The 12,759-nt window shown below is 40.8% G+C and overlaps 1 protein-coding gene across 3 annotated transcripts in view; it reads left to right on the top strand.

The window, feature by feature from the left end:
* Window positions 1-12,522, top strand: part of LOC109837975 (uncharacterized protein At5g08430-like) — a 49,283-nt gene extending 36,761 nt beyond the window's left edge. For 2 of the 3 annotated variants that reach the window (XM_020406373.1, XM_020406372.1), the window contains 2 exons: window positions 10,166-10,204; window positions 11,942-12,522. In XM_020406373.1, the coding sequence (XP_020261962.1) occupies window positions 10,166-10,204; window positions 11,942-12,321 (419 nt within the window). In that variant the 3' untranslated portion in view covers window positions 12,322-12,522. The remainder of the gene's footprint in view (window positions 1-10,165; window positions 10,205-11,941) is intronic. The other variant, XM_020406374.1, reaches the window with a different exon arrangement.

The raw sequence follows: 12,759 nt of genomic DNA, 5'->3' as shown, positions 1-12,759 counted from the left end.
TGATCATAAGTGACTCGTAAGGTTGCCCCGCACTAGACGCCGTGTCATCGGATGCTATAGCCGAGCAGGAGTCTGAATCAGCCTCTGACACCTCTTCTTCCGAAGGAAGTCCTTTCTGCATTCTTTGGTAATTCTTTCGCCTATTGACCCCTGACCGCAACCAAGTCATGCGCTGGGACGCTTCGGCAAGTTGGTCTGAGCTAGAGGGTCGTGTCGATCTGCCTCTGCCGGTCATATTAACGGATACTTCTAGATACTCATCCTCTTGGCGAACGAACTTCTTTCCACGAGAACGCCTTGGCTTGGAAATCCTCTCGAATACCGAGACTCTCTTTGGGGTTTTAGAACAGCAGCATTCTGATAACACCGTCCTGATGATGTTGGCATACAGACAGTGAGGTTCCGTGTCTTGAGCATCTCTCTTTCGAAACTTACTCGCACCCCCAGCTCTATAGTACAACTCATCAGTTTGATAACTGGAGCAACCCATAGAGTGTTGGCATGACTTCCCAGGTATAACACAATCATTATCAGATGAATGTGTTTCCTTCTGGGGATATGACGCTTTATTAGCATTTTCAAAAGTCGCTTGTTCAATTTTACGCTTTTGCGAGCGTAAAAACTTAACGGGCTCTTGAACTTCGACACGCAACCCAATGCGGTCGGCAATAGGGGTTTTCCCTTTGTTATCTTCCTTGGGGGGATTAGCACGACCCCCAGTCGGGTTTATCATTTGGGGACCTTTCAACGGACCCCATCGCTCCTTGATATGTGCTTTACCTCGATTCTCCGGTAAGGGACCGATGCGACCTTTCAAAGGAACTCTGGATCTTGAAGGATCTATGTTCTTACCTGACTCCGCCGGAGGTGCAGGGGCAAGGGGAACGGGATCTGGATTTGATGAAAGTTGGACGGCAACTCCGTCCACTCTTGTCTTAGGCGTCGGCTTTGCCTTTAGCACCCATACCTGCTTGTGTTTTGACGGATCCTTGACCGTCTCTTCTTTCTGCATCTCTTCCGCTTTCTGCAGAAGGGCTCGGGCATGCGCAAGCAATGCGCGGCGCTTCTTGATTCGCTCTTCGAGGGTTGAGCGAGTCCTCGTGACACGAACCCAATCGTTCGTTTCTGCCTTGGAGGAGGAGTTGGTTATGCGCCGTTGTTGCTCTTGGCGCTGTCTGGACTTGAGATCTTCATTGTAGCGGATCCCGTCCATCGATTCTGCGGCCTTGGCCAGTTGTCGTGCAAGACGTTGGCGTCGTCTTTGGCGCGCCCTCTTTGACACGGCTGGAGCACCTTCGACAGTCGCCTTTGTGGCGGAAGGGAGATCTGCATCTGCAGCCTCGATCTCTTTAGATGCCGCCGGGATGTCACGGGGCACGGGCGCAGCAACGGCGACGGGATCTTGGATCTTAGAGCCGGAGGTCCCGCGAGCATTTCTGGAAGATGAAGTCTTCCTACGTCTGTTTGGAGAGGCGGATCTGGAGGAGGAAGAGAGGTACTCTTCAAACTTTTGCTGATCGAACTCATATTCGATCTCTTCATTCACTCGGATCTTGAATGCCGGTTGCGTCACGACGGCCTCGGCAACGATGCCGTTGGCTCTCACTGTGGTCGCCAGCTTGTTTTCGTCGAAAGTTGCCTTCATCATTGATTTCATTAGAACTTTAATCGTTTACAAATGAATTCAAATAACAAAAATAAAAATTATAACTTTCTTGAAAATAAACGCAAGATCCGTTTATCGTCTCTTGCTTGCGTGGGTCTTTGGCCTGTGACGGGGACGTCGATATCCGTGGACTACCTGGCACTCAGATCTGTTCCAGAAAAATCGGACAGAGCTTCGTCGATCCGCGAGGAGATCTAGAAGGTTAAAACGCCTATCTCGGCTAAAACGAGATATTTGCTCTTCTTAGGATTACCGGCGAAGGGTAATACTAAGGAACGGACACGGGTGATGAAGAATCTGATGAAAACCTCTCTTCTGTTGAAGCGCTCGACCACTCTTCACTGCAGCAGGGCTTCGCCAACTCTCCAAAAATTCAAATCCTCCAAAAGTGAGGCCTAAGGTTGCTATTTATAGGCAATGAGGGCACCTGGGGCGCCTAGACACCCCTGGGGTGTCTAGGAAAAGACTAGACACCCCTGGGGTGTCTCAAAAAATCCGAGACACCCCTAGGGTGTCTCGGAATTTCCGAGACACCGGGGTGTCTCACATTGGCCGAGACATTCCGTTGAGGTGCATTCGTCCGCTTCCGCTGTAAATTCTTCGTCCGAACTCGGATTTGAGTGATTCTAAGTGCGTTGGAAGCTTGACGAAGAGTTCTATCTCCTCCAATGGTTGGATTATCTGTAGAATGAACGAGACACGAATGGCGTTGTTCTTTTTGCAACATCGCGGGGCTCTCGATTAGCCCGTGCCTTCGTTGTTCCGAAATCCTATCAGCTCACGTAGTTCGTCGATTCACTTCAATCGTTCATCGACGTCAATTGAACTCCTGTGGATTGGATAGTGACGTTCATCGTCGCTCTTTAACACTGAACCGTTCGTGGAGACCTATAGGCAATTTTCGATGCCTACAATCGTCAATATGAATTAATTCAAGCAATTTAGATTTTCTTAGTTGATTTTGATTTTGCACATATTTCACACTTATCATGAGTAGATATTTTAGTATTATACAACATACCTATATATTTTATTTTCCTTATATATGAGAAACCAACATGTCCTAATCCACCATGCTAAATGCCAGAGAGGTCAACCAAGTAAGCAGAAGAGAAAGATGTATTTCCATTCATGATCTCAAGTACATTTAGCGTAAACAAACCCTAGCCTTTTCCCACAAATTGTCCATTTTTAGTCATTACATCTTTATCAAACTCAAAGCAGACCTTAACACTAGCTCTAACATGAAGATCTACTAAAATGAGGTTCTAACAGATCTCAGGTACATGAAGTGCATCTGTAGAGAAAGGAATTTCCTAGAAGTGAGCTTGAGAAGCACCTTTCTTTTATCTACAACTAGTGAAGGCCTCGAATTGCCCATGGGCACTTGTTCACTATTGTCAACAGAGGAGAGGTGAAAGTTGCTGCAAAACCACGTGAAAAGATATATCGGGTGGGGGCTACAACATTGAGCAGCAATCCAGGTGAATCCGTGCGTGAGATTTCGCGTGAATAGTTTTTTTGAATATGGGGGCCACCATGGACAGGAGATGCAGCATGCGAGTACGACCCACCCAATTCTGCTCCCTCCTATAAATACTCATACCTAGGGTTGTGTTGTGTGTGCAAGAGCAGATGGGGTGCGGTGCAAGGACATTGTGGGAAAAAGCGATGTACAAGGGAAATTCGCAGGGGCAGAAAGTGGCGGCTGTCCTTTTGGGTTTTGGCGGCTTTCTTCGGGTGTTGACGGCTGTCCTTTTGTGAAAGATTTGAGAGTTAGTTTGAGGGTTTAATTTGTGTGATTGTAAACTCATTTATATTCTTTTTCTCTAATAGTAGATCCCCCTTTTTGCCCTGTGGACGTAGGCAACTTGCCGAACCACGATAAAATTGATTGTTTGTGTCGTAATTTGTAATAGAGAGTTTAAGTTTCCTCGTTAGGTTAGTCCTAGAACTGATGAGAGGAAGAGCTGATATCCCATTTTGTTAAGATATTTTGCTTTCGGTTCTAGTTTCTTTGTGAAACAGAGATTTAGTTAAGATCTACTCTCTTGTCAAACACCAGAGGTGTTGTCGAAATTTTCGCTGCGCACAAGTGGTATCAGAGTTCGGGTTACGTTTGGGTAATTTGGAGGAGTAGATCACTTTGGAAGCTCGTCTAGGGTTTCAATTGGAGTTCAAGGTGGTCTCTTTTTTATAAAGGCTCTTTCTCAAGTTTGGATCTATTCTTCAGTTTGTTAGTGTGTTGAGGAATATAGTCGGGAAAGAAGGTGTTGAGGGTGGTGCTTCTGGTGTGAAGACCATTCAAAGTTTGAATATCCACTCTACAAAGATAGATGTGGAGAAATTTAATGGCACGAACAACTTTGGACTTTGGCTATGCGAAGTTTTGGATGCACTGAACACGTAAAATTTGGAAGATACTTTGGAGTTGGATGACAAGCCAGATGATATTAAAGAGAAGGTTTGGAAGAAGATGAATCGGACGACGTGTGGTGTTAGTAGGTCTTGTTTAACATAAGATTTAAAGTATGATGTGATGAATGAGACTTCTGCAAAGAAGATTTGGGAGATCCTTGAGGGAAAGTATTTAACCTAGAGTGGAAAATTATTTGCATTTGAAGAGGAGGTTTTATCGTTTCCAATTGAAGGGAACCTTCATTAGTGATCACATGAACCACTACACGAAGCTTTTTACGGATTTGATAAATGTGGATGCTATGATTGAAGATGAGGACAATGCGTTGCTGTTGTTGAGTTCCTTACCGAATGAGGAATACAAGACTTTTGTTCTTACCCTAATTAATAGGAATGCGTCCCTTTCATATAGTGAGCTCATCGCTGCACTTGTAATATATCATCTTCGAAAGAAGGATAAGGAGGTTTCAGTTGAGCCGGTAACGGAGGCATTGATCGTAAGAGGAAATAATCCAAATCGAAAGAATTGGAAATCACAGTCTACAGTAGGGCATCCTACAGTTAGAAAAGATCAGTGTGCTTGGTGCAAGAAGACTGGTCATTGGAAAAAAGATTGTCCAAAGCTTAACGAATGGATGAAGAATAAGTAGAAGGAAAAAGGGAAGCAACCATCATCAGAAAAAAACATTGTTATATCAGATGGTAATATTTCTGATATTTCTATTTATTCTTTTTCTATTAGTCCTACATGTAGCTATTTAGAGGAATCCAAGTGGATGTTGGATAGTAGGTTCGACCTATCATGTGCTCTAGAAAGGAATGGTTCTCCAGTTTTAAGAAACTGGATAATAGTGTGGTGTACATAGAAGACAACTGTGCATGTTAGATCCTTAGGATAGGAAGAATTCGTATCAAGATGTTTGACGAGACTGTTAGAGAGTTATATGATGTGGGATATGTCCCTTCCTTGAGGAAGAACTTAATCTCAATTGGAGCTTTTGTTAGAGAGGGTCTGAAGGTTCGTGTTGAGGACATGGTTCTCGAGATCGTGGAAGACTCTTTGATTGTGATAAAGGGCGCCAGGAGAAATAACCTGTACTATTTGATTGGAGATACGGCGATAGTGGAGAGCTGACGACTTCTATTGATTCGACTGGACTGCGGTATTTGGGGCTTGGTCATTCCAGTTTTTATTTGAAGATGGGTGCATCGACCTATAATTCGAAATCCAGTGAACACTTTGATGTGAGCAAGAAGACCGATGTGAAGTTTGACATCTCTATTCACTGCACGGAAGGTCTTTCAGATGGGGTTCACATGGATATTTGGGAGCTTTTCAAGGAGGCATCATTTGGAGGAAATAGATGTTTGGTTTTCTTTATTGGTGGCTGTTATAGGCGTGTTTGGGTTGCAACCAAATTCCCTTTGGATAAAGTCCTAATAGTCTCCAACAGATTGAAGAAGTGTGAGATTGACAGAAAGGTGAATGTACTTCATTCAGGTTTTGGTAGGAGGTACAAGATGGACTTGTTTCTATATTGGAGCCGAGCTCACGGTATTTCGAGACACTTTGTTGGAAAAAAAATCTTGGGACAACTAGATAGGGTGGAAAATTTGGAGAACCGTACCTTGCTGAAGGAGGATTAGTGTTTGTTGTCAAGCAATGGTCTGCAGAAGAGTTTCTGGACTGAGGCTTCGACATATCCGAGCCATCCTATTAAAGAGTTGCCAACTACTTTGATAGGAGGTAAAACTCAATTGGGTGTTTGGTCTGGTAGTATCACTTCGGTTGAGGTTTCGATGAGGGAGCTAATTGACTCTCAGCAGGTGGAGAGTTTTGGACAGACCTTAGATGTATCGCAGCGGGTGGAGAGTGATGTTATTTCACAATGGGCGGAGATTACTCCACATACTCCAGATCATACTGCATCGTTTGAGACTCCAACTGAGGTAACACGGTTTGGAGATCATTTGTTTTTGGATGCAGATGATGAGTTGGATTTTGATTCGAGTGCAGCTGATAGATGTAGTTTGGATATAACCATTAGTTCACCTCAGGTAGAGGTGTTTGATTCGTTACACTTTGAGGCCATTGGAGGTGCTATCAGCCGCAGTGTTGATGATATTGGAGGAGAGTTACGAACTCTTTTATTGGATTGAGGTCGTTCGCGGTCATTATGATGAACTATGTGATGCTTGATTCATTGGGCAAAAGGATACGTAGGCAGTCTTTATGATGCAGCCGATTTGGTGAGTTGATGTCGACATTTGGAGAGTTGATGTCGACATTTGGAGAGTGTTCGCATTCTCGTTTGGGTCTCGACTTATTGTGGATTGAGTCCGTTGTCGTGAATTGTTTCACTTCGTACTGAACGCAACAATTAAGACATTTGTTTTGGTTGGTGTCAGCTTAGTTTTGGGAAAACTTCGCCGATGTAAAGAATTATGAATGAGACGTTGACATGGGGCCCACCCATGTCAAGCTGCTGCAAAACTGCGTGAAAAGATATATCGGGTGGGGGCCACAAAATTGAGCATGTCAAGCTGCTGCAAAACCACGTGAAAAGATATATCGGGTGAGGGCCACAACATTGAGCAGCAACCCAGGTGAATCCGTGCATGAGATTTCATGTGAACAGTTTTTTGAACGTGGGGGCTACCATGGACAGGAGATGCAGCATGCGAGTATGGCCCACCCAATTTCGTTCTCCTATAAATACTCGTGCCTAGTGTTTTGTGCTATGTGTGCAAGAGCAGAGGGGTGTGGTGCAAGGACGGCGTGGGAAAAAGCGACGTACAAGGGAAGTTCGCGGGGGCAGAAAGTGGTGGCTGTCCTTTTGGGTTTTGGTGGCTTTCTTCGGGTGTTGACGGCTGCTCTTTTGTGAGAGATTTGAGAGTTAGTTTGAGGGTTTAATTTGTGTGATTGTAAACCCATTTGTATTCTCTTTCTCTAATAGTAGATCCCCCTCATTGCCCCGTGGACGTAGGCAACTTGCCGAACCACGTTAAAATTGATTGTTCGTGTCGTAATTTGTAATAGAGAGTTTAAGTTTCCTCGTTAGGTCAGTCCTAGAACTGATGAGAGGAAGAGCTAATATACCACTTTGTTGAGATATTTTGCTTTCGGTTCTAGTTTCTTTGTGAAACAGGGATTTAGTTGAGATCTACTCTTGTCGAGCATCAGGGATGCTGCTAAAATTTTCGCTGTGCACAACAGAAAGCTCCTCTATCGGCACATATGTTGGGTTGCGTAGGAATCAAACACCCACTTTTTGTTATGCGCAATCATGTTAGCTTCATAGACCACCGCAACAATAATATCTCCCTCCCCTATGTTTACTTGTGTTTTAGAGGGAGCTTCACTAGTCTTCCAATATCTACATTGTGCAGAGTAGTGCTGGACTTGCCTCACACGGAACAGATTTCCTTTTTCAAAGCCGAGTTAGGGTTACTTTTAGTCTTGTGGAAATTCTTGGGTTCTATTTTAATTTGTTGTTATTCTTGTGAAAAAGTTGTTAGGCTTAGAAGAACCACTTTCAATTAGATTTGCCTTGGAAACAATTTCCTTGGCTTTCTCTGTTTCCTCTCTTTGTTTGTTTTTTTCTTCAATTCAGATGTGAATTATATCTTCAAGACTCGTTGGTTTCCTCTTGTGTATTAGTTCTTTCTTATAATCTTTTCAGACTCGAATAGGTTTTCAATTAAGGCTCCACTAACAAAAGCTTAAGGTAAAGTGATGTTTTCATTTTTAAGGTCATCAATTAACACATGGTATTCATGACTTTAGGATGAGATATCCTTTTCATCAAACATTAAAATATTTCGAAAGTTTTCAATTACAAAATTTTGAATTCCAGCATCGTCAAGAAGATATTTCTCGTTAAGACTTACCAAATTTCAGCCGTGGTTTTGTAAGGACAGTAAATATCAAAGTAAACATCAAACAGCTCATTACTTAAGGTGCTTAGAACAATGTCTACAAATTTTTTTAGCATTTTCGTATTTCTGGAGGTCGTCTTCTTTTTTGGGTTAGAATCAAATTATAGCAAAAGTATAGCTAGAGACATCTAGGGTAGGAAAAAACTCTTTCTTGGTATCTTTAAAGTGAGTTCCATTGAAATGTTTAATTTTAAAAATGTCAGGTAGAGACTTAATAGCAGAAACAACCATGGCAATATGCCAATATCCATGTTAATCTACTTTTTAGATTGTTGGAAAATTATCTAGGATTACTACTATGAAACTACAAATAAGTTTTCAAGATAAAAAGGAAACTTCTCGGTGTGATCAAGATGTGCGAATGCACTGTCCTTAAGAGTAGATTTTGCCCATCAGAGAATATCTTCCAGTACAGCAGGTTGATAGCTGCCTACGCTCTAGGATTCAACAATAGTTTGCCAAGCAAACATGCACTCGCAATGCTGTGGCCTTTGAACAGCTCCGCGTTGTTTCTTCTTTAACAACTAAGAGGACACAAGAGTTTAAGAGGGGTTTTAGAAAAGAAAGCTTGCTATTTTTCTGTGTATTTCTCAGACGAGATTGGTTCAGGTTTTATAGAGAAAATGGATCTGCAAAGATTTTTTTTGGATAGTTACAATATCTCTTGTGATGGGAAGAAATGGCTAGTTCTCTTTAGGCAAAGAAAGACTTAGTTACTGGGACAGTAATCATAATATTTTGAGCAGAGAGAATAATCTTGTGTAGACTAGAGTGAGATTTGGAGAGAGTTTTGGTCAAATATCCAAAAAATAAAAATTACAAAACTAAGCTCAGTTCACACTCGTGAGGCTCCAAAACCCAGATTTGCACCTCCCAGTGGGCGCGATGCGGGCTCACATGCACATTAAATTTTTCTAGATCTGGTTGCCCAATTTCTAGTTTTGGGCTTTATTGGGATTATGTGCATGCGAGGGCCCCTCAAGTTCGAGGCTCATTCAACACACTAAGAATGAGACATCAGTTTTAGACACTTGAAATTCTTTCTCATTTTCCTATGTGGGACTAAAGGAGAGTGCTCAATGTTGAAGTACGCTCAAAACTGTAATAGACTAGGGAGCACTGAGCCTTCAAAAAATACGCATTAAATGAGTATGTATCACATACTAATGTAGGGGATCCTCGCTGTTACTCCGAGATAATGAGCGACCAAACCAAGGAAGCCTGGATGAAAGCCTTGCCAGAAGAGATGGAGTCTTTTCAAGAGAACAATACGTACGAACTGGTCACACTGTCAAGGGATAAAAAGGGCCTTGAAAAGTAAGTGGGTTTGCCGGAGAGTATAAAGTTATAACCCTCAACCATCACCGCAACTTCAGAGTTTTGGTGTAGTGACAGGGTCTTTGACTTTTATTTTACCTAACAATTTTTAGCTAATTTTAGCTCTTTTTAGTGTTTTAGCTTTTGTTTCCTCTCTTATTTGTTTATGTTATTTTATCTCATGTCAACAATTATTTCATAGGCCATGATGATTTTTCCTACCATTTTCCCAGCTGGATTTCTAACATTCATGCATGCAATATCTCCAAAAGATAAACTTAGATGTCCTAATTTTGTCAGATGAATGTAGAGAAATATACATGAATTCAGATTGAGAATGCTAGATCCTTTGGCACCCTATCCTTCCTCTTCAGAAAATCACCATGGCAACACTTGCAATTATCTTGATTACCGGCACCACCTATGTTTATTGTTTATACTTTGTATTGTTTCAATATTAGCTCTCGTCATCCAATACCTTGCACTTGGTACGGTCCCCTATGATGGCCATGTGACTATATTTCTGCTTTGTGACTATATTTCTGCTTTCATTTCATTTGAAGGTTTCTTTAAATCATTTTTTGTATCACTTTTCTTAATACAGATGATATCTCTCATTTCAGATATCTGGGAATTGATATTTAAATTCTTGATACTTCATGAATATTGTTAATTAAGTAGGCTATGGAGTTAGGTGGTAAAATATTTCATTGAAAATGTCTGTGGTCTTGAAGAATAGTTTATTAAAATTTCTAATACTTTTAGTTACTTAAATGTAGTAATTATCTTGAGAAATTATGTAACTGTTTAGGCTTTATTTTGCAGGTATTGTTGATTCCTCCATGCAAAGGCCACTTATCCTGGGTAAGCTTTTTGGTTTCCTATTGTTTCTCATTTTATTATAGTGTTAGCTCGTTTCTTTTTCTTGTTTTCAGTCCTTTGAATATGAGTATGCGAGTTCATAATCTGCAGTTAACCTGCTGACATGATCAATGAGTTCTGGGTCCTGTTTCAACATGCTTTTACAAGTGTATTCAGTCTTATTTGCTAGTTTATTGTTGGTTCTATCTTCTGGTGTCTGAATGGAGTCCACCAACAAATCATGCTGGCTTAGTAACCGTTCCTATCTTACGGGTTGCCTTTTCCTTTTATTGGTCCTTCACGGTTTAGTGACTCCAAATAACATTGTGTTTTCACCTTATTGACGGTGCTGTCTTGGATTTGAATGTGATTATGCTTATTGAGTACATTGTTAAGATTTCTTATTTCATTTGAATAAATTACGAAGGTCTGTCTTGGGGGTGTTTGGTAACTTGCAACCGCAATTGCATACAGCTGAGATTGTTGCGACTAAAGCTGCAGTTGTTGGTTTTGTCTTTAAATTTATGCAAAATCAAAGTTGTAACTGCAGTTGCAGCTATTTGTTTCTACTTGCAACTATGCACATGAAACCTGTTCTCCCTCATAATAGATGAAAAAAAAATCTCTATGAATTTCAGTAACGTAACATGAAGATAGTACAAATGAGACAAGTAGACAAATAACGTTATTTTATTTGCACAAAATTATTACTTTTGGATACAACACCGACAACAATGACAAATATACAATGCAGGATAATCACGTACTCTTTTGCATTCTTTTTTTACATACACAGAGAGATACATTTTGGACTCAGTTAGTCTTCAATAAAGGGTAAATTTCACTTAACTGCTCTGAACTTTGGCGGTTTTGCACATAATCCCCTTGAACTTTGTTTTCTCTACTTACTCCCCTTGAACTTGGGGTGCCTTACTTAAGTCCCTGAACTTTGAAGTTTTTGCAACATATGCCCTGCAGCATTTAATGCTAAAATGCCCTCTTTGATATATAACCCCACTCATCCTTTGTTTCTCATGTGCTTGGCATGTTACCCATCACAAGTTCATGGTGAGGGGGAGGGGGGAGATTAAGTGGAAGAAACAAAGTTCCCAGGGGTTATAGGGTGTTAGAGTGATTTGTAAGGAGATCCATTTAGTGTAGTTTGCAAACCAACCCCCCCAACAACAACACAAAATAATAATAATAATAAACCAGGCAAAAGAATACTACATGCAGATCTCTTAGTTTTTTGAGCTATTAATATATCCCTACATAAGAAGAAAAGTAGATGAATTTATTCTGAATTTTAGCTCAGATTTGACCTTTGACATTCTCAATTGCCATCAAAGTTGATTCTTTGTTCTATAAGGACCGAACTTTCAACGTAAACAGAGGTACGATATGGATACATATATGTGAGGTTTTATAAGGATCGAACAACTAGAATTATTTTCGACTTAGACCTGAAGACGATTTTCATGATCCGGGTCTAACTAAATCTTCTAGTGTGGCAGACCCATTGACAGGCTCTGATTTGAGATATTATGTTGTAATTAAATAGTTCATCTATTATATGACCCGTTTATCTGGGTTTTTTTTTCCCATTTCTCTCATCATCAATATACATTTATATCCATTTCCCCTGCATTTGATCCACGTCCATACTGATTTCAGCAGACATATATGAGTTCTTTGTTACAGTTAATCTTAACTCATCCTGGCTCTAAACTCTATTTGCAGAAAGTGAATTAAAGAGCAAAATCACTGAAGACCCAGTTTCAGATATCAAGGGCGCTGAAAGGAAACATCCATGGGACTCAAAGACTTCAGAAATTGAGATCATTGCTCTGGATGATGATGACGATGAAGAAAACATGGAACATGCCTTCAAAGGAAGCGAACTGACCTCAAAGGGTGCTACCATAGAAAGCAATGATGCTCTATGGCTTTATAAAGATCCTTCTGGTAATAAACAGGGGCCTTTTACTTTGTCCTTGCTAAGGTCCTGGAGAGAGCGTGGCTATTTTACTGATACTTTCAAGATTTGGAAGTCTGATCAATGTGAAGAAGATGCCCTTTTGTTAACTGTTGTTCTTGCTTCAGCAAACTCTGGTTCCTAGTAGACTCTGTATAATTTCTGACTGAAGTGAAATAGGGGGTCATTTTTTGCGATGTTAACTGAAAGATATCAACATTTGTATGTAATAGCCAAAGCAAACCCATGTACATATAGACACTGCCCCTGTTGCAGCGTTCAGATATTATAAGGTTGAGCTGATTTGAAACTTCTATAAAAATTTTCTCCTGTATTTTATGATGAATGTCCTCTGACCGTGTATCATTTCTATTAAGGGCATTGTCTGTTTTTTGTGATGGTTTTGTTTTTTGAATTGTCTCTCTCTCTCTCTCTCTCTCTCTATATATATATATATACAAAAAGCACATGCATTTATTGCTTATTCTCTTTAGTGGGCTTTTTGTTCAATTTTGACCATTGGATGGAAAAATTCTTCAAGGACCCAAAATATGGGATCAATAGAGGGGACAAGTGAGATGTC

This window comes from Asparagus officinalis, chromosome 4 (genome assembly GCF_001876935.1).
Source record: "Asparagus officinalis chromosome 4, Aspof.V1, whole genome shotgun sequence".
In the NCBI taxonomy this organism is placed as follows: Eukaryota; Viridiplantae; Streptophyta; class Magnoliopsida; order Asparagales; family Asparagaceae; genus Asparagus; species Asparagus officinalis.
The sequence above is the reverse complement of the archived record's forward strand: the minus strand, read 5'-3'. Positions and strand labels throughout refer to the sequence as shown.